The sequence below is a fragment of the Thermoascus crustaceus genome (genome assembly GCF_041956765.1).
Source record: "Thermoascus crustaceus strain CBS 181.67 unplaced genomic scaffold VTN00scaffold_10, whole genome shotgun sequence".
Taxonomy (NCBI): Eukaryota; Fungi; Ascomycota; class Eurotiomycetes; order Eurotiales; family Thermoascaceae; genus Thermoascus; species Thermoascus crustaceus.
This window is the reverse complement of record NW_027192536.1, coordinates 474,970-494,241: the sequence shown is the minus strand read 5'-3', so window position 1 is coordinate 494,241 and position 19,272 is coordinate 474,970. Positions and strand designations below refer to the sequence as shown.

Sequence of the window (19,272 nt, the reverse complement as noted above, 5' to 3'; positions counted from 1 at the left end):
CGGACGAAAAAGAGAGGCGAGTAGATAGAAGATCTTCGGATGGAAGTAGGTAGGTAGGAAGGAACGGACTCAGGTTTTGGAATTTAAACCCACTACAGAGGAACTAGCTTGCTTTCTCTTTTTCACCTTGTCTAAAGCCGTAGTATACGCATACAATGTTGGAGGTCCAACTTGACAATCCACAGATTGCTACTTTCCTTTGTGTGCCCAAGTAAGCCTGGAGACTAGGTTGCCCAGTCAGCATGCTGCGTTTTGGCTATGTGGCTCTATCTACTGACTGCTAAGTGTGTCTTCAGTTTCTGTGTTAGCACGGATTAGGGAGCGAGGGGAAAGATGGGACGCTCGTTGATGGTATGGAAAGATCAAGTGCTTTCAGTAATATGTAGAAACTATTTGGTTGTTTTAAGTGAATGAATAGATACTGGGAGAGAGGGGACGGAGAAGCTCTCGCGATTATTAGGCTTTGAAAGATAACATGGTAGGAAAACGGGATTTTGATGTACTGTACGAAATAGGACGGAAACGAGATTCGATAGATGAAATAGGAAGGGAATTCGGAATTCGGAATACCGACGCGCCACCCGTTCAAGACTTGGGGCTGACCCAGGGCGCGTCTAGCTGTTCGTAGTGAACCGGGGCAGTGTAACTAGACTTCTGAGGGGAGCACTCGAATACTTCAAGTTCCAACCCGAATCCGAATGTATTGAAATCAGAAAAAAAATTCATCTATCCTGACTCTCCCAACAAGCGAGAACATGATGATTCTTTTTCAATCGGTTGCCGTTCAAACATCCTTCAAAGAATAATAAAGAAAAGAGACACAGACCATACGTCCATATCAGTGCCTGAAAGAAACCGACTATTTGCATTTGCGAGACAAGAAAGAATGGAATTGGCTCAATTTCAAATTCTAGTGAAATATCTAGGACACTTGCGTGAACGGATTCAATAGAGAACTGCAATGAATGCCGAGGGATTGACGACATTGACGTTCCAATTGGACTCAGTCAGGGTCGTTTCGCATCATGTAGTGGAATACGCGCCAGAGTCCTTCGAATGCTTCCAGGCGGTCGCTGGCCTTGAAGAGGTCAAACCATCTCGTCCGGCGAAGCTGAAGTACGTGCCATGGCTCTCCAGAAGCGTCTTTGGGGAAATCCTTGTTTCCTGTTTGGATGCTTTCAAGGTAATGACGATGGACCCTAAGGTGGACGATCGAAACATGGGTGTTAATACTGGAGAGCATGTAAATCTGGGGAAAATGCCTAAGTCAGTCTCGAACGCCAATACGCAGAATTGCAGGATCAAAAAATTACTTACATCATCAAACGGACTGTCCTTGGGCTTTCCGATCTGCATATAGATCATTTTCTTATCCCACAGGCTCGGACCGGGTTGTATCAACTTCCACCTCTCGGTCGTGCTCATCTTTCGGGGATGACTAGACGAGCTAGACGATGTCCTCCGGAAACTATTAAATGGATGATCGTGTTTGGAGCGCTTATTGGTATTGCCGGTCTCTGGTTTATTCTCAGGCGCAGGTCTATCGTCCGAGTTGTTCGCGTCTCCAGTGACGCCTGCATTCGGCGCTCCACCCCATCGGGGCGTTGTTGTCCACCATTTGCCCTCTCCGGGCTTCACTTCGGTGGCACCCTCTCTGGCGCGTTCCTGAGCTGCCAGAAGCATCGCGCCAACTTCCCGGAAAAGATCACAGACCTCCCCCGCGCCGTATCCGACATCTTGCCCAGGTTCTCGGAATGAGACATCAGGACGACATTGGACTACGAGCATCGGCCCCTCCAGGACACCTTTGCGGGCCAATTGCCGGTCCTTCGGGGCTCTAGCGGCCAGGAGAGTCTGACGCACGGGGAACAAGAGATTTCGCACCGCGAGCCGTGGTGGGAGACTGGGAATGGTCGCCTGGCACCCGAACGGCCAGGCAGCCATCTCGACGAACCCTCGAATGGTCTCTTCGCGCATGTCCTCCGGCATTTCACTTCCGTTACCATGTCGACGTCCAGTGTACATGGTCTTTGTCGACTGACGGCCTTCATCCTCTTGTTTGCCTTGAGTATCAGGATCAGGGCCCTCACTGTCTATGTCCATCTTGCTGTCGGCTCCATCCGTCTTTTCGGGAGACTGGTCGTCATCTGTCTGCATTTTATCCCCTGCCCCCTCACCCTGCTTCGGCGTGGCAGGACGTTCGAAGTAGTTATCGAGACTGTCGTCCCAGTACTGAGCCATGTGCTCCAGGCCAGTCCAGAATCTCCTTGATTGGGTCACCCTGATCCTTTCACGACCCGGCCGAGGACCCATTCGAGTGACCTCCCTGAAAGCATCGTCGTTATCGAAAAGCATTTCCTTCTTAACAATGTCGAACTTTTCTTTAGGAGGATAAGGGTTCCCGTTGCTCATCACCTTTTGGGAGTTTTCTGAGGCTCCCTGTTCCGACTGCTGGGACGAGACATCTTCCCAAGGCAGTGGAGGAAGAGATCTCATACGATCCTCCGGGACGAGACTCGAAGCTGGGACATCGGTCTGCAGTTTCAAGTTGAGAGCTTTCAAATGGTCTACTGAGAGATCCTGGGGCTTCCTTATTGAAATGAGCAGACGGTAGAAGTCGTCCAATGTAGCTTCAGAAGCATTTTCCGCGGGTTCTGGAAGGGCATAGGAAGGAAAATCGAGTGGTATAGGTGACGACGGAGGCTGCCGTTCTTTGTCAATGTCGACGCCTATGGCGGGCACAGCTATAGCGATCATTAGCATCTCAGAAATTGACAGTCGTATGCACAATAATAATGCCATGAAAATGCGGCGTAATTCTAGGGAATTGAGTATGTTCGCCAATGGTGCCCGTGACGTCTACCCCGAGCGAACATCACGTATGGAAATTGAAGACCCGACATTTCTAAAAACACGAGATCCAAGAATCGGTGACGGGAACGTATACGGGAGAAGAGAAATATACGGAGTAGACAGCGAGTGGCAGCGAGTGGAAAAGGCTATAGAATCTGATCTCGAACGACGTGACGTTGATAGTGATACAGATACGGCCCCACAGGCGAGAAGGTGGGTTGGGCAAGAAGAATATCTAATATCAACTGCACCCCCGAGAGGAAAACAAGAGGAGACAGGACCAGAACAGAGACATGAACCGTCCATATCGAGACAGGTCGGGCACAGAACAGAAGACAGAAGCTTACCTAGGCCACCCCAGCCAAACATGACGAGGGAGCACTCTGGACGCTGGACCTGTGCGCGTAGATGGAAGCAGTCCGACGAAGGGGGGGGGAGGGAGGCTCGGGGGCTTCAGGAAGCACAGATCACATGCCCCGACGAGCGCAGAGCGGAAGACGAGCGGAAGCCAGCGTGAGCAGGCGACTGTCGAGCAAGAGATGTCGCGTGTGATGTGCTCGAGAGTCCACGGGTGGAGAGGAGTGGTCGTGTCCGCCCGCCGTCCGGAGCACGGAGTACAGAAGGACAGCTGCTCTTGGGCGTAAAGTCACCTCGAGCGACCTGGCACGAGGTCAAAGAACAACAACGAGCGGAGGCCAGCGTCGGACGCGGCGTCGCACCGACTAACGGCCAGACAGCTGTCCATAACCGTCGACGTGCTTGGGTAGCCTGGCAGGACTCTCGTCGGGGCCAGCATCCGGGGTCGGCACCGCCAGTGGGAGCGATCGGTGCACGCGGCTAAGGGGCCTGGTCCACTCTCTCAAAGAGCGAACGGTGGAGAGCGAAGCTGCGCCGTCTGCACGCCGCCTGCAAGCTCTCTGGCTGGCCAGGGCCTAAAGGACGTGGTACAGCTGGTCGAGAGGGGAGGAGATGCGATGGTTGGCGATGGTGCTGCGCGGTGGCCGGTCCGGCAGATGTCTGGGTGGATCAGGTCTCTGTGCCAGCATGTGCTGTATCCGATGAGTCTGTAGTCATCATGATATACGTATATGAATGAATCTTGATCAGGATGCGCAATCTCATATGGAGTCTGGCAGTGGAGACACTGTAGATGCAGGATATGATGGAGTCGAAGTCGAAGTCGTCCAACTGATACAGCATCCGTATCACATGCACGTACTGTACGGTACCGGACGTATCAAGACATCCGCTGAGTCATCATGCACATGACAAGCCCTAGCCCTGACACGCTAGGCCTCTTCCGGCCTGACTCCTCGGCCCTGAAACCGCCGGGCTCGACGTTATCCATGTCCTCAAGGATCTCTATCGTCCAGCTGCAGAGGCCCTGGTCGACCATGTCTTTGTATCTCTGTCTTCTATCGCACTCTGATGCGTTGTCTTCCTGTCCTGGGTCGAGGCGGGTTACTAATCGCTGGGCCTGTCGTTCCCAGAACATGACATGCTTCTCAGTTTGCTCAGACGCTTTATATCGGCCGTGATGATGGCCTCGCAGAGCTCTACACAGCCTGTATTCGTACATACTATAGTGGACTGTGTCAAGTATGGCTGCGTCTCGGGCACGCTGCCGTCGACCAAACAGAATGTCTCTCCAGGCATGTGGCTGCCCGTCCCTGTTGCAACGCTCAAACCGCTTGACTCTCGCTGCGGATGCGAGTTTTACTGTCCCAATCCTGCTTCACCATGGCATCCTGAAACTCTGCGGATGCTATTCTTCCAAAATCGTCTTACGTCGTTTGTTATAGACCTCCGCATAGGGCAATCTTTGCTTCGTCTGCCAAACGAAGTCTCCGTTGCCTTTCCCCTTATTGCCTTTTCTGTCGAAAATGACCAGCCTTCTTTGTATCCCGCGATCTCCTTCCTTTCCTTTTTTTATCTCCTTTTTACCTCCGCATCGCGGGGTGCATTGATATTCACGCGCCCTCGAGCTCTCGAGGGCTAGTTCTCAAATCAACACCTTTTCATAGTCTTGACAGCTGTCTCTTGAGGCTCAATTGGCAGGGAATCGAGTGGCCACTGGGCTTTCGAGCTCTCCACCATGACTACTGCTTCAATCGTCACCTTCAGTGGGTTAAGATGCACTAAGGTACGGCGAACGGCGGGAGCTCTGATATCAACTTCCACATCGTCGTCCGATCCACCAATCGAAACTTCTGGCAATCAGGCAACGCCGATATCATCTCCCATTGAGACTCAAGTATCGACTGCATCTGATCCAGCACCAGAACCGGGAGTGAAACCTTCCAGCACCACGACAACAACCTCTTCCCCTAGTGCCACGGGACAGACCGCCCCCACGAGTCTTCCCGACGCATCTGACACAGCTGGCGGTGAGTCTGGGTCCTTGCAGATGATTTTCCGGTGTTGCGGCTGAGCTAGCTACAGGGACGAATGATGGTACTTTAACTTCTACCAGCTCGCCTTTGGGACCGGTTGGAATAACTTCTAGCGGTGACTCTCCTCAGAATTCCTCAGGCCAGCCTGGTGACGGTCAAAGCCAGCGAATTCTCCGGTTCATTATAGGTGGCGCGCTTGGAGCATTTGCCATTCTCACCGTCTCATGCCTGCTGTGGTACCTTCTCCGACGGCGCCGATGGCGCCGCAGGAGCCGTACGCCTGAGACTATAGACTTTTATGCCACAGAGAAGTCGCAGCGAGATGGCCACGAGGCTTCAGAAATGCAACGTCTCTCAGCTCCACCAGCAACTTCTGGAAACGTGGACAGAAAAGGGTCGCAGTTGTTAGACCAACCTGCGCAGTTAGAACCTCTATCGAGAGCGGCTATCAAGAACCCTGCCGTTCACCCTCCGGAATGGTTATCTTTGGATCCCCAGCAGAGCCAACTGGACCGGAAAAGACAGTCCTCCAGTTCAGGCTACGGAGATGATCTCAACAACAGAATGCCATCACAGATTTCAGACCCCTTATTTAAACCAGAACAGGCTCTGGAGGCATTCTCGCAATCTCGTGCATCGACGTCCCGCGATCCGTTCGCGGACCCCAGATCAGCGGGTGAGCCTCAGTCAACCGCAAAACAATATCGTTTATCATTCCCTCAAAGCGCCTTCGAGGGTTTCAACTTTGACCTACCGCCCGCCGAAACCGCGCACCCAAAGAGTCCGGAACCGCAGGAAAGCCGTGACAGAAAAGCCGGTCAAACTTCGGGACACGATCGAGAAGAGAGCACCAGCAGCAGTGTCATTGTTCTCCCTGGGCGCAGCAGCGCGGGTAGCAGCTTGCACAACGTAGGCTATGAAGTCACCGCATCGGACCTGGCTCGATGGAGACAGGAGCGCGACACGTTCACGAGGGCCAGCACGCGGAGCGACCCATTCGATCTGGAACGGCCCTCTATGACGACGTACACGATCACTCGACCGTTTGGTGACGACACCAAATGGGGTCCAGTTTTGAGTACTAACTCGAACATGACCATCTACTCGCCTGCGAAGGAAGACGATAAATGATCATGCACTCTTTTCAATATATCTACGCTATTTAATATATGAAGTATCAGATGCCTCCGCCTTACAGAGTTGATTATGGCTTGGAGATGAAAATGCGGTCTCCTCTCTGCTTATGTTACCTCAGCGTCCAGAAGGGTACAGTAATCTGTACAGTATATCGAATCACACTATCGTCTACCGGACATGGACTATGCATCTTCGAAAAGACATGAAGGAACGATGATTCAGATCTGCAGAGCTACGCGTTCTTGCCTTCTATCCAATAGCAAGCAGTCAGATGGAGATAGTTTCCTGTCGAGGCGGCAATTATACTATCGCATGCGTCCAGGTCTGGTACAGGCAGAGTCCGAAAACGCGAGGTAAAAATCCAACGGAAATATCCGCAACGGACAAGAACCCAAGGTGCATGTAATTATTAATAATACAACCAGGCTGGCTCAGGTTGATTTATTCCCATCGAAGTGGGAGTTTACGATCAGAGACTAATGACATACTATGGATACAAGTCATGGGGCTTGGTGTTACGTTGATTTATTAGCATATATCATTTAGCGGGCTATATTTATATTGTTTATTGTGGGATTTTAGTGATAATACTCGTTGTCATGGTTATCCATTTTAGATATATAATTCTAATGGATATATATAAACGACCAAAGTATCATTCGTCACTCTTTCTATGGATTACCACAATTCTATAAATTTACCTACTGTACAATGACCGGAACAAAATATATCACCTACCGAAGAACCTTCTACACATACAATACTGTATATCCCAGGCCATTCGCACAGGAGGAACCCAACAACACGACTTCTCCATGTACAGTACTCCGTACGTATGTAAATACATGTACTGTACGTCCCAGGATCCACTAGTCGGACGCGGTGGACCGTGCGACCCTGTCAGTTAGTCAGTCGCAGTCACAAGCCGCTTATCTACCTAGCTAGCACTAAACTAACTAGCACAACTCACACCCCCCTGTCGACTTGGTTTTTGCTGTCCTGGATCCTGATTTCTGATTCATCATTTGATCAATTAACGATCGATAATAACAATCCGAACCAGGATGCGAAGCAAGGATTGCATTGTACCTCTCGCTTCACTTCGGAGTATTGCGTACTCGGCCGGTCAGGGTCGATCTCGAGAGTCGAGTCGGTCAGGTCAGGTCCGGGAGCCGAATAATGAGTGAATGAATGGAATGAATGGTCCGTGCTTGATTCATGCCATGCTATGCAATGCTCATTCATGCGTTGGTCGTGGTCTGTCGTGCGTGGGCTATGCTCATTGGGTGTGTCGCCAAGTTTTCAGACAAAGAAAAGAAAAGAAAGAATAATAATGACAAATAAATGAACCTACACATACACGCGATGAATGGAGTTTGTTTTGAATATCTTACCCTTAGCTCCTATGATAAGTTAATAGAATAATAGTAATCGGGCCGTCTAGGATAGGATGGGATGGGATAGGGTAGGGTAGGCTAGAGACGTCCACTATCCACTATTAATCGACTACCTACTAACCTCCGTTATTTCCGTTATTTGTCATTCATGAACCACCTACTCTGCGTGGAGTTCCTATATGAGATCATTATTGATCGACTGATTAGTCGTCTCAGGATACCAGGGGTTAGGTAGGGAGGAAGTAGGAACAGCAACGAAGAAGCACTCAACCAGTTGGATACCTAATTTATCTAGCTCAGATATCTAGATGGTTTTGTTGTCTTTATTGTCATGACCTCGATCTGATATCTACGTATACCTAGATATTTTGTTTATCGGCAGCACTTATTATTATTATTAATCAAGTTTAACGTCCATATAGAGCCTTCCGGCTATGATAGACCCAAATCGGCAGCACTTAGTAAGTATACTGTTATTGCTTACTGCATTTTGATTATGACGGACGGTGATGGATTAATTGTATTATTTATTGCATTTATTATTTATGACAGTGCGATTATTGATGCGGTGGGGTGAACGAGCGGTGGGGTGGAGTTGGAAATCGGAATGGAATAGAGTGGGGTAGCTGCCAGCTACGGAGTTATAGCAACTTATTCACATATTATTGTGCTTGTCAGTATTTATTATTATTATCGTTCATTCGTCTATGCAAACTCTTCTATTTTGTTCATCCTATCTGGGTGAATGAGGGAGAGTGGACGGTAGATAGGTTAGGTACCTGGTATGGAATGTTTGGAGGTGAAGAGGAAGAAGAATCATTATGCTTGGAGATTTGTTATTATAACAGAAACCTAGTAGAATAGAACTAGACACTAACTGGTATACCACTATGTATGATGCTGGTGGTTGATTCACGTTAATGGGTTGTGACATTGACGAGTTGGAATACTACAAGACTGAAATACCCATACCGAGTTGCTACAGTACTGACTGGTCTTCGTTGGGATTATGATTATGGTTCATGAGCGTTACACATTTAGATTTAAAAGCCTGGTGTACCCAACCAGTGTGACAGAGACCTAAGGAACATAACAAGAGCGTCGTTCCATGGAGTGGAAACGCAGGAGAGAAAAAAAAGATCCGGGTTCGTTGATGGGTGGAAACAGTTTGGAATATCACACAAAATCGCCATACCATGATGTCTGTTGTTTTCTTTTTCGCCATGATCAGAGGAACAAGAACGCACATTTTTAATCTGCTCCAGAACCCAGTTCCCGATCTCCCGTTATTTGTTTTCACTCCGCAGTCTCTCAGGCCATCGACCTCGACCTCGAGAAAAGCCCACGGTCTCAAATTGACGACCTTGGTCTGCCGGCTGGTATTCTTCTTCCCCAACTCGACCGCCTCCGCACCGTCAGAGAGCGTCAAATCAAGAAAATTACTCCTGCTGCGCCTCCTCACCCTCACCGGCCAGAGCATTCCGCTTGGCGGTGAGACGCTCCTGTCGTCGCTCACGGGCGGCCTTGGTCTTGGCACGCTTAGCGTCCATCTCCTCCTTGAGGATACGCTCACGCTGCTTCTCGGCCTTGGCCTTGTGGATCTGTTCAGAAGGGTTTGTCAGCTCAGAATCCTCCTCAATGGGCTGGAGCGGACAAATCCGGTCGAGTCCGGATCCGGGGTGGTGGACGGATCGTGGATTGTGTCAAAAGGACAAGGCGGAAGACTTACGTGCTCAACCAGAGCGCGCTTGTGCTTGAAGGTGTTACCCTTGCTCAGGTGGTAGAGCTCGTGGTAGAGGTGCTTGTCGATCTTGCCGGAGGCACGGTACTTGACGAGGAGACGGCGGAGGACACGCTGGCGGCGCATCCAGAGGACCTGGCTGTAAAGAGAATAGACATATCAGCCGTGGATTCTTCTCAAGAGAAGCCGGATGATCGCTTCCATGATCGATGACAGCGGAGTGACGACGATCGCGAGTCCATCCGTGCAGCAGCAACACTCCACACATACCTGGGCATTCTGGCGTCCTTGGTACCCTTCCTCTTACCGAGACCCCTGTGTCTGCCGATCTTGCGAGCCTCAGCGAGCGCGCGGGCGCGGGCGCGCGAGTGCATGGTAACGGGCTTGCGGATGATCAGGCCATCGCTGACCAGCTTGCGGATGGTCTGGCGGGAGTTGGCATTGGAGATCTCGTTGACCTCGTTCGGGTCGAGCCAGATCTTACGCTTGCCGCAGCCGACCACGGAGGCGGCGAGGCGCTTCTGGGTGCGAAGGTTGACCCTGTTGGGAGAAAGAAAACGCGGTCAGTTTTCGATGATAGCGGGCTGACTTGAAGTGACCAATGTGGGATTTGTGGGAGGGATCACGTCCAGCGCCCCAGGACGGCAAATGCACATCCACGAGCAAGAGCATCTTGACGGAATTGATATTGACAAGGAACCGGGGCAAAAAAACTCACATCTTGATGTCGGCGTATCGACGGTCGTTGGCGGATGATGTTCGTTCAAGTCGACGACGGTTCGAATTGGGGTGAGGAGTTTGAGATAGGATTATGATTAGCTAAGCTAATGTGCTGCTAAGCGAGAAAACCCACATTAGGGCTTGTGCCCCGTCCCGGGGGCTTTCCCGCCCGGCGTCCCACCGCAGACAGCCAGCATACAAAGTACGAGTAAACGCCCGTGTAGTACTGTACGGAATTATTGACAATGAAGAGTTCCAAAGTAATTGTCTGACTACGCTACGGACTCCGGGTGCGATCGTTTTAATAATAAACGGTCTTTGCAGACCGAATGGAAAAAGTGCGTTGTTAATCGGCATGATTATCTAATTGTATAAGTCACGTGAAAAGCATAGGAAATAGCCCTACAGTCAATACATCATGCTTACAGGCAGTGATATAGTGGAGCAATGGTCCAGAACTATATTGAAAGCGTGCTAGGTAAATATAGAATAGAAAACCAATTTTTATTTTCCCGAAGGAAGAAGCATAATGAATATAAACGAGATCGTCAAGCATTACTCTTCCCCAGTATCAACACCAAGGTCCACTCTTCCAACACTCCACACCTCCTTCTCGTCCTCAACTTCGTCATTCGACAGCCCCAGTCCTCCCTGGCCGCCTTCAGCTTCCCTTCTCTCCCTCGCTTGGCCGGCAAGACGTAGTGTAACACGCTTGAAGTAGTCCGACATGCTCCGTTTAGGTCCAGGTGGAAGCTCCGCCCCTGCTATGTACTTCTCAAAGACAGCCCCCTCGGATTCCATGACGTCGAAGAGGGACATGAAAGCAGCCTCTGCTGCCAGCTTGATAGGAATAACAACATCCCGGACGCTGGCAAAGATTGGAGGTGCAAGCAGAGGCAGGTGAGGCCGGGTGAGCTCTGGGTGGAGACGGCTGACCGTACGAATGACCACCAAAGCCAGACGACGGCTATCCGCGGGACTGCCTGGTTGTATCATCGGAGCTAGCGCTTCGAAAATAGACTTGTGAGTCTCAAAGTTTTTGCCAGGGCTATCCGTGAGAAGATATTTTCCTGCAGCGAGCACGCTGTTGTCGGATATGAATGTCTGTCGAGTGTCAGCATCATCCACGCCATCAGGGTAGTGGATCTTAACATACATCCTTGTTCGCCATCCCTTGACAAATGATGGAAGGCGTTTCAGCGGGGAAGTTCTCAATCAGCGATGACGGGGATTCGACGAGCAGTGCGTTGAGCCCCAAGATGGACGCGTGCGTAAAATTCGTGGTGAGCACCCGGTTCCTGGTTTGTTTTGTTAGCATATTTCAAACACTGTACCAGCTGCGTCCTCCATACTTGATGAGTGGTACCGCAATTGCTGCAGGAAGGTTCTTCACGAGCACACCAAGGAGTCGTGCATTGGTGGTTGCCATGGCATCTACAGGTGTTAGTATAATAGCGGAGAGTCATAATACAAGGGTAACATTTACCATTCTGGTCGCTGCTCTCGTCGTCGATCAGAGCAAGAACAGCATTTCTTGATGCCTCGCTCATACTAGCGCCAGCCTTATCCACGACCTGGTGGAGAGCCTTCATCATCGCATTCTTCACACCAGGATCAGTAGTCTTTGATCCCGTGATAAGTTCTGCAATAAGAGGATCAACCCTGGGAGTTAGTGTAATCAGAATTCCCAGACCTCTGGCAGCTCTGTCACGCAATGTCTCGCTGGATGTATCAGCTAGTCCTCTGGCAAAGGTCCTCTGCAGTTGAGGCAGGAATGGCTTGACAGCAAGAGGTATCTTCTCCAACAGTTTGTTGAGGGCAAAGAACACTGCACATTTGATTTCCACGGATCTCTCAGACACAACTCTGATCAACGGACCGGTAATCTGCGTCACGAACGGCTTCAATGAATCGGCGCCTGTACGATCGATAATGTCCGCAATAGCAAGGGCAGATTGGGTTCGTTGCTCGACATTGCCGTTGAGAAGAGCCTGGAGGAAGATCGGAAAGATCGCGGTGATACCCTTCGGCAGACTGAAGCCTGGAAGGTCTGCCCCGGGAACTCCAACCTGTCGAAGAGCCTGACGTGCGGGGATGGCCAATAACTCCATCTCTTCCTTGCGCATATGGGACGTCAGCTGACTCAACGCCGTCCATGCCGCCTTTACGACGTCCTTATCTCTATCATCGAATGAGATGAGAAGGACGCGGATCAGATCCTGGTAGTAGCGGGAGAAGTCTATCTGAGACTTCGAGAAGAAAGCGGCAAGGTGGTTGGCCGCATTCGCACGCCGCCGGTGGTCGTCATGCTTCATAAGAGTGAGCATAACGCTCATGACAACGTTGAGACCGTCAAACTCGTCGACGGAGAGCAACACCGTGTCGAAGGCTTCGTTAAGCTCAGTTCTAAGCTCATCATCATCGGTCGATACGATATTGTCCATTAGAGCGTTGAGGATAGTCGGCAGCCTACGCGTCATAGCGGAGCTTGCAACTTCAGACAAGGAGGCAAGAGCCTTTGCGTTGAACGCAGATATAGGGGAAGTAAGCAGCGTTGGGATGAGGTTGGGAAGGATGATATTTGCACGGGTCGTTTCGGTAAGAAGAGTAAGGAGAGCAGAAAGGGCCCTTTCTGCATCTTCGGCGTTCCGCAGGAGAAGGAGGAGATGTGGCAGGACTTGGTCGACTGCTTTCTTGCCCAAGCTCTGCTGCAGCGCGTCGAATGCTTCCGCTGCAGCCTCACGCACGTTCTCGTTGCTATCAACCAGAGCCACCCGGACAATAGATATGAGAATCTTTTCGTAATCCTCAAGAGCTTCTGGTGAAGCTGATGTAATGAGCTCTCGCAAAGCGATACAGATGCCCTCTCTGGCGTCGACATCGGTTGACGTCTGAAGGCCTTCTTCAAGGGAGGGCAACAATGTGGCCAGAACACCCTCCCCAGCCTTCTTGATAAGGTCTCCAAGCGCATTGCCAGCAATAACTTTGTGTTCCATATTGGAAGAGCCGAGACGGCGAATGATAAGTTGCGTCAAAGTGGGCACCAGATCCTTCAGCGTCCTAGGAGAAGCAACAAGCGCCTTCCAGACGTTCATCGCGGCACTTCTAACCAGGCCAGAAGTATCGCAGCGACAGATGTAAAGAGAAGATAGTACCTTGTTCCGTTTCTCTTCCCCAAGAATCTCGAGGAGAGACTGCCCAGCCTGGGTTGCTTCTTCTGTCTCTTCCTCGGTATCGACCTTGTTGGTAATTCCAGTGATGCTGAAAAGCAGATCACCAACCAACTCGACTGAGCTCAACCTAATGCGGTAACTGTCGTCCGCCAATCCGCGCTCAAGCTCAGGCAGCAAGAGGTCAATAGCCTTTGACGCGAAGTTTTTGACCAGCAAGCGACCAGCCCGGAGTGAGGTCTCACGAATTGCGTCAACTTCGTCTGCCAACCCAGACAGAATAGGCGGAATAATCCTGTTGAGATATGCAGCGAAGCTGTTACCAAAGCAAGCAGGAAGGAAGATGAATAAGGACATGAATCCTTCTCTGACAGAAGGCTTCGGGCTGGAGACGTTTTGCAATATACTGGGCAGCGTCTCTTCGAGTCTCGTGGTTCCCAGTCCTGCGAGCACCTCGGAAAGAGCTTGGGCAGATCCCAGTCTGTCGCCAGCTCCAGTATCCGACTTGAGGGTAGCCATGAGACTCGGGATGAGATCTGGAAGAGCATCTTCTCCGAGCTTCTCGATAAGCGAACCGAGAGCCTTGGATGCGGTAGCACGAGTTGTAGGCACCGGATCGACAATTGCAAGTCGCAGGCCAGCAACCAGTATGGGAAGATGTGAGATCAGATCTCTTCGCTCGGTAAGATGAGCCAAGCTGCCGATAATCTGTGCAGATTTCCGTTTCGTCGTTGATCTGTCGCTGAGACCACGCTCGAGAATGCGAACGACAAGTGCCAACGATGGAGCATCCAGATAGTGCACAAACGAAACCTTGATCAGCGAATCCAGAGCTTCCTCTGTGTACTTTGTCGGATCGCTCAGGGCTTTCAGGAGGACTCCAACTAAGCTCTTCACCTCTGGGTTGCTGATAACCTCACCGAAACGCTGGAGACTGCGGTTTGCCGCGTTTCGGACTTCTTTGTGACTATCGTTCAGTACCTCCGTAAGAGGGGGAATAATATCCGGGAGACTCGTTGCAAGCTGCTGTGGATCCAGGTACGCCATGGCACCGAGTAGATCGCAGGCTCCTTTCTTACTACGCCACTGAGCGTCATCCAGACCCTCGAGAAGGGTAGGAAGGATTTTCTTCACGCCGTAAGAACTAAGACTCGAGAAACAGGCCTTGGCCGCATCTAGACAGGCATCGCGAACATCGATGACAGGATCTCCGAAGCTAGTAAGCAATTGGGGAACGATCTGGATGACGTATGGCTCAAACGTCCGTCCAAGAATCATCGAGAAGAGCTCGTAAGCCAGAAGAGCACCTTGTCTCTGGTTTGGATCTTTCTTGTTTTCTGCAGCTTCTTTGAGGAGGGACATGATCCTGTATTCTCGTAGGGTTACGATTCCCTTTCCATGGACGATTCCGGCAAGTCCGTAAGCCGCGCCACGTCGGGTGGCATACTTCTTAGACTGAAGAAGCTGGTCCAGCATCTCCTGAACGTAACCAGCAGTCTCAGGACCGGACAGTCTAATCAGAGGAGGTAGGCATTCGGCCACTGCGGACTGCACTGTTTCAGAAGGCGTGGGCAGGGTGGCGAGGAGCTTCTTGATGACGACCCCCAATCGTGGATCTCCAGCCTTCAAATGCCGAGCAAGAGATCCATAGAGAATAATTACCGCTTCATTAAGCAGGTCTGAACTCTCCGTTGCCTTATCCGATGTCTCCAACGTCGTTTCGAAGAGCTTCATCAATTCTTCCACCTTCTCCTGGCCGCGTGTCGCGATAACTGACCTGCCACTGTCGGCCATTTGCGATCTTACTGAAGCATTCTTGTCGACAAGAGGGCCTTTTTCGATCAAAAACCTGATGAAGGACACTATTTGATCTCCTTCAAAACCTTTGTGCATAGCCTTGAAAGCGAGGGCAATACCGCTACGGGCCTCCCAGTAGTCTGTCGTGTCCACCTTCAAGGGCATTCCGTATTTATCTTTCTCGGGGACCTTCGGTCTAGCCTCACTCTCGTACCTTGACTGCAGCTCCGACAGTACCCTCTCAAATATTGACAGGTTCAACTCGATGGCATGCGCTAGCGCACGGGCAGCTGCACCTCGCAATTGTGAATCTTTGGAATCCAGATATTTCATGATCGCGACGTAGGAGCCTTCATCGACCTCCAATGCGTTCTCTTCCCATATCGTCTCAGCGATCTCGGCGTTCTCCTCTACATGATCGTGGTAGGCTAGCCAGACATGCTCGGAGAAGTCAAGGTCAGTGAGATCGATCTCAGCTTCGATGGCTTGAAGCACCGCATTCCTAACCGAGATTTCTGGAACTATTGTGCCTTGCAAAAGGATGTCAAGTTCCTCTCGGTCAATGTTTGGCGATATACATCTGCAGAAATCAAACAGGGTGTCCTTGATCAGTTTGAAATGCTGAGAATATTTCTGCATCGAAGAGAGAAGGTGCTCTGTGACTTCTGCTCGAGGGAGGCGGCCATCGGAAAATGAACTGGAATGGAACGACAAAAATTCTAGAGCAAGCAGCACCTGCTCACCCTCTTCTTCATCTTTCTGCTCTTCAATACCGTTCCGGCTAAGGACAAGGAAGATTAACGGAAGAGCATAGGCCAAGGTAACGGCCTCGAATGGTCGTTGCTCAGATGCAAAGCGCAGCCGATAAAGGATTCTTGTCACAAGCTCTCCAAGAGGCTCAGCCTCCATCTCTGTTGGCAGATATGTATTTCCCAATGTTCGCAGAGTTGCAACACCGACGAAAGGCCCGAGGCTACCCAATCTCGGGGATATCTTCTCAGCACACGCGAGATATGCTCTTGCGACGGCATCTCCGACAAACATGCCTGCACCAGCACGCGCTAAAGATAAAAGACATGTAATGGCGGGGTTAATCCAGCCATCGGCATCAGTAGGAGGTCCTGTGGCAAGGCCTCGAATGATTCCTGTGCCTCTTTCGATCCTTTTCTCCTCGTACAGCACTTCCTCCCGGATCTTAGCTTCCTTAGCGAGCTGTGCATTGACTTTAGCCTGCTCATCCGCCGTGAGTTTCTTTGGTTTCTGGCCCTTCTTTTCCGCAAGCTGAGCTCGTAGCTCTTCCTCCCACTTCAAGGTGTCATAGTCTTTACCCTTCGCGGGAAGCGGCTGCTTGGTCTTGGTGCTGAGGACGTCTATAAACGTAGTGCCTTCTGGTGTACGAGCAATGGCAGCATCTGTTGGTGTGAACTTGGTTATGCGTTTAACATCCAAGTCATCTTGAATCTGGCTCACAAGACGTGACACCATCACGTCGGGAGCCACAAAGGCTAGGTCCGCTGCTGTACTCCAGACGGCAATTTTGGCTTGCGGTATCTTTGACCTGATCGGATCCTAATGTGATCTAATTAATGGAAAATCAGCAATTACTGTGGAAACTTGACCGACTTACCTCAATCCCACGAGTTAATTGCTTCATACAGTCGTCAGCATATTCGCGGGCAAGGTTGCCAGGGTCTGTTCCAGTCTTCAGACAGATGTCTATCCAAGACACATTCGGAATGAGTTCTGGACGAGCAAGGACAAGCAGTTCAATTAGTTGTCTCTTAATTGCCAGCTCAGCTGCAGAAGAGCCTGATGTCCTTAACTCCGATGCGCGAGGACAGATAGCCTTCACGACCAGATGAAGGAAGTTTTCGCTTCCGGGTCCTGCAGCCACAGGGGCGGATTCCTTTTCCTTGGTTGTGAAGGCTAGGATCCAGAGCCACAGTGCGCTGATCACGACGCTGCCGATCATGTCTGCATTCTTCAAGTAGACACTTGAAAGGGTGCGTGCGGCTTCATCTCGAGCTTTCGAAGGGACCTCAGAGCCGGTAATTGTGTAGATAAAGGCTTCAGCCCATGCACTCTTCGCCGACTGTTCTGATTTTTCAAAGGCAGATCCGGTTGAAACTGCGGCAAGTGCCCGTGTCTCCCACTGGAAATCTGCCTGGGATGTCAATTTCGAGTAGACTTTATGATTCAGCAGAAACGATGGCTTCGGGCTGAACGACATTGATTGCGCAACGGTTTTATCCCATGTGGACGACACTGCATCGTCTGGTTTCTGATCCCTGGCTACTCGTTCACATAGCGCGATGAAGACATAGGCAGTTGAGACGGAACCGCTCTGGGCCGCGGGTAAAGGATTGGAGACGGCCTCGTTGAACGAATCATTCAACTTGCCAAGGAACTGGGTGATGAGTTGCTTGTTCTGAGCGCTCTGCAGAGTCTCAAGGTCGGTATTCCATAGCAGCTCTCCGACATTGAGCTGCCATAGCTTCCGGAATGGGACCCGTTTGTCGGCGGAGCCTTTCACAATGGCGTTCACTACATCGTCGCTGATAGCTGCCGTAGACCGAATAAGGAACCCAAGATGCTTGCAGAAAGCCTTGATCTCGTGTTCTAGCCCGACTTCATTGGATTCACGAGAGAAGACCGGGACTAGGCCACGCACTATTTCTTGGGATATGTCAATGAAACACGGGATGGCAGAGAGGACTTGGGCATGAAGAGCACGGTGCTCAGGGTTCGTAATTTTCTGCGTCTTCAAGGGGCCAACTATTTCACCCGTGACCTTCAGGAGCCAGCTTTCAGTCTTGCACTTGGATATCAGGCATTCAAAGGCTTGAGCAGCACCTTGTCTAATTACCGCATTTGACGATTTCAGACTCGAGAGGATATGTTTCAAAAGACGGGAATAAAAGACCTCAGAAAGATCAATCTCTTCGGGTATCGAAGAGCACAGCGGTGGTACTAACCCGCCCAACACTACCTCGGGGGCTCGCAACATTCCCTTTTCTAGAGTAGGTAGTACTTCCGATGTTAGATCTTCATATGTAACGAACGATGAGAAAAAGTCGAACAAGCCATTTGCTATATGAGCCGGCACGGTTGTTCGAGAGCCGAGTATCTCTTTGGTATAGAAAGCCAAAATGTTCTTTTTTAGGCCTTCCAGAACGTGAAGCCTGTTCGGAAGACGTGCGCAAACTCCAGAAATAACCCCAAGGAACGGCGCATTCCTCTGGGCAGTAGGCTCGCTGGTTAGCCGTGAGACCGACTCACGTATAGCTTCTTCACCCCGAGTCTCCGACGAGAAAGTTGCTCGAAGAGCGCGTCGGGTAACTCTGAGTGCAGAGTCTTTCACGCCTTGTTTTGCGGCACCTCCAAGGCATATTTCCAGCAATTTGGCGTCTGTTGATATGACATCCAGGACGATTGACAGCGGAGCATTGGAATTATCCCGCAGATGTTGCAGCAACAGTGAGCACCACTCTACCAGAACGAAGGAAGAGGATGGTGCCAGCCCCGGCTTCCATGACTCCTTTTGCAGCCTCTGAACGAAGTATTTCAGGTCCTCGGGTTGGATCGGCGCCCGCAGCAAGGAACGGAGGCATTGCTGGACGGCTTGACGTGACGGACGATCAACGTAGAGAGGATATGTCCGGAATAGAAGCTCTAGAAGAGATCTCTGGTTTTCTGGCAACACGAGAGACCCTTGAGAGGGGTCAGTAACCGTGCACAGTGCAGACACCAAAAGCGGGGGAATGATTACCGTTCTTGTCGCGGAGTTCCTGGAGAGCACGAACTCGGCGAGAGGTCGAGCTTGAAAGGAGGGCATCGCCCAGGCTCTCCAGGTCTCCGTTTTTCACTTCATTCCATTGTACCTCATCCATCTTAAGGGGGCTTGGACATGTCGCGTGGGCGATCCTCCGTGTAGAAGTGCCTTCGCGTTTCCCGCTATGGTGTCATAAAAGTTTTCGGCGTTGTGGGGAGAGCTCCGTCACCCGCAGCCAACATCACTAGTCAGAGAGCGTGGGCTGAAATCAAATGACAAACCACCTGAACCA

General features: G+C 50.9%; 4 protein-coding genes across 4 annotated transcripts; 1 reads left to right on the top strand and 3 right to left on the bottom strand.

The window, feature by feature from the left end:
• Nucleotides 1–1,003: 1,003 nt before the first annotated feature.
• On the bottom strand, nucleotides 1,004–3,222 carry VTN00DRAFT_2538 (uncharacterized protein; the record flags this gene model as incomplete). Its single annotated transcript, XM_069428763.1, has 3 exons — nucleotides 1,004–1,249; nucleotides 1,318–2,744; nucleotides 3,201–3,222. 3 exons carry the CDS (start codon nucleotides 3,220–3,222, stop codon nucleotides 1,004–1,006), a joined length of 1,695 nt encoding a protein of 564 aa, XP_069283586.1.
• A 1,726-nt stretch (nucleotides 3,223–4,948) lies between these two features.
• VTN00DRAFT_2537 (uncharacterized protein) lies at nucleotides 4,949–6,377 on the top strand (the record flags this gene model as incomplete). Its single annotated transcript, XM_069428762.1, has 2 exons — nucleotides 4,949–5,240; nucleotides 5,296–6,377. The coding sequence occupies 2 exons, from the start codon at nucleotides 4,949–4,951 to the stop codon at nucleotides 6,375–6,377; spliced, it is 1,374 nt and encodes a 457-aa protein (XP_069283585.1).
• A 2,842-nt stretch (nucleotides 6,378–9,219) lies between these two features.
• VTN00DRAFT_2536 (60S ribosomal protein eL19) lies at nucleotides 9,220–10,193 on the bottom strand (the record flags this gene model as incomplete). Its single annotated transcript, XM_069428761.1, has 4 exons — nucleotides 9,220–9,381; nucleotides 9,510–9,660; nucleotides 9,792–10,061; nucleotides 10,111–10,193. 4 exons carry the CDS (start codon nucleotides 10,191–10,193, stop codon nucleotides 9,220–9,222), a joined length of 666 nt encoding a protein of 221 aa, XP_069283584.1.
• A 603-nt stretch (nucleotides 10,194–10,796) lies between these two features.
• On the bottom strand, nucleotides 10,797–19,098 carry VTN00DRAFT_2535 (uncharacterized protein; the record flags this gene model as incomplete). The annotated part of the gene is made up of 6 exons (XM_069428760.1): nucleotides 10,797–11,345; nucleotides 11,398–11,539; nucleotides 11,594–11,675; nucleotides 11,728–16,777; nucleotides 16,836–18,919; nucleotides 18,978–19,098. 6 exons carry the CDS (start codon nucleotides 19,096–19,098, stop codon nucleotides 10,797–10,799), a joined length of 8,028 nt encoding a protein of 2,675 aa, XP_069283583.1.
• Nucleotides 19,099–19,272: the final 174 nt, after the last annotated feature.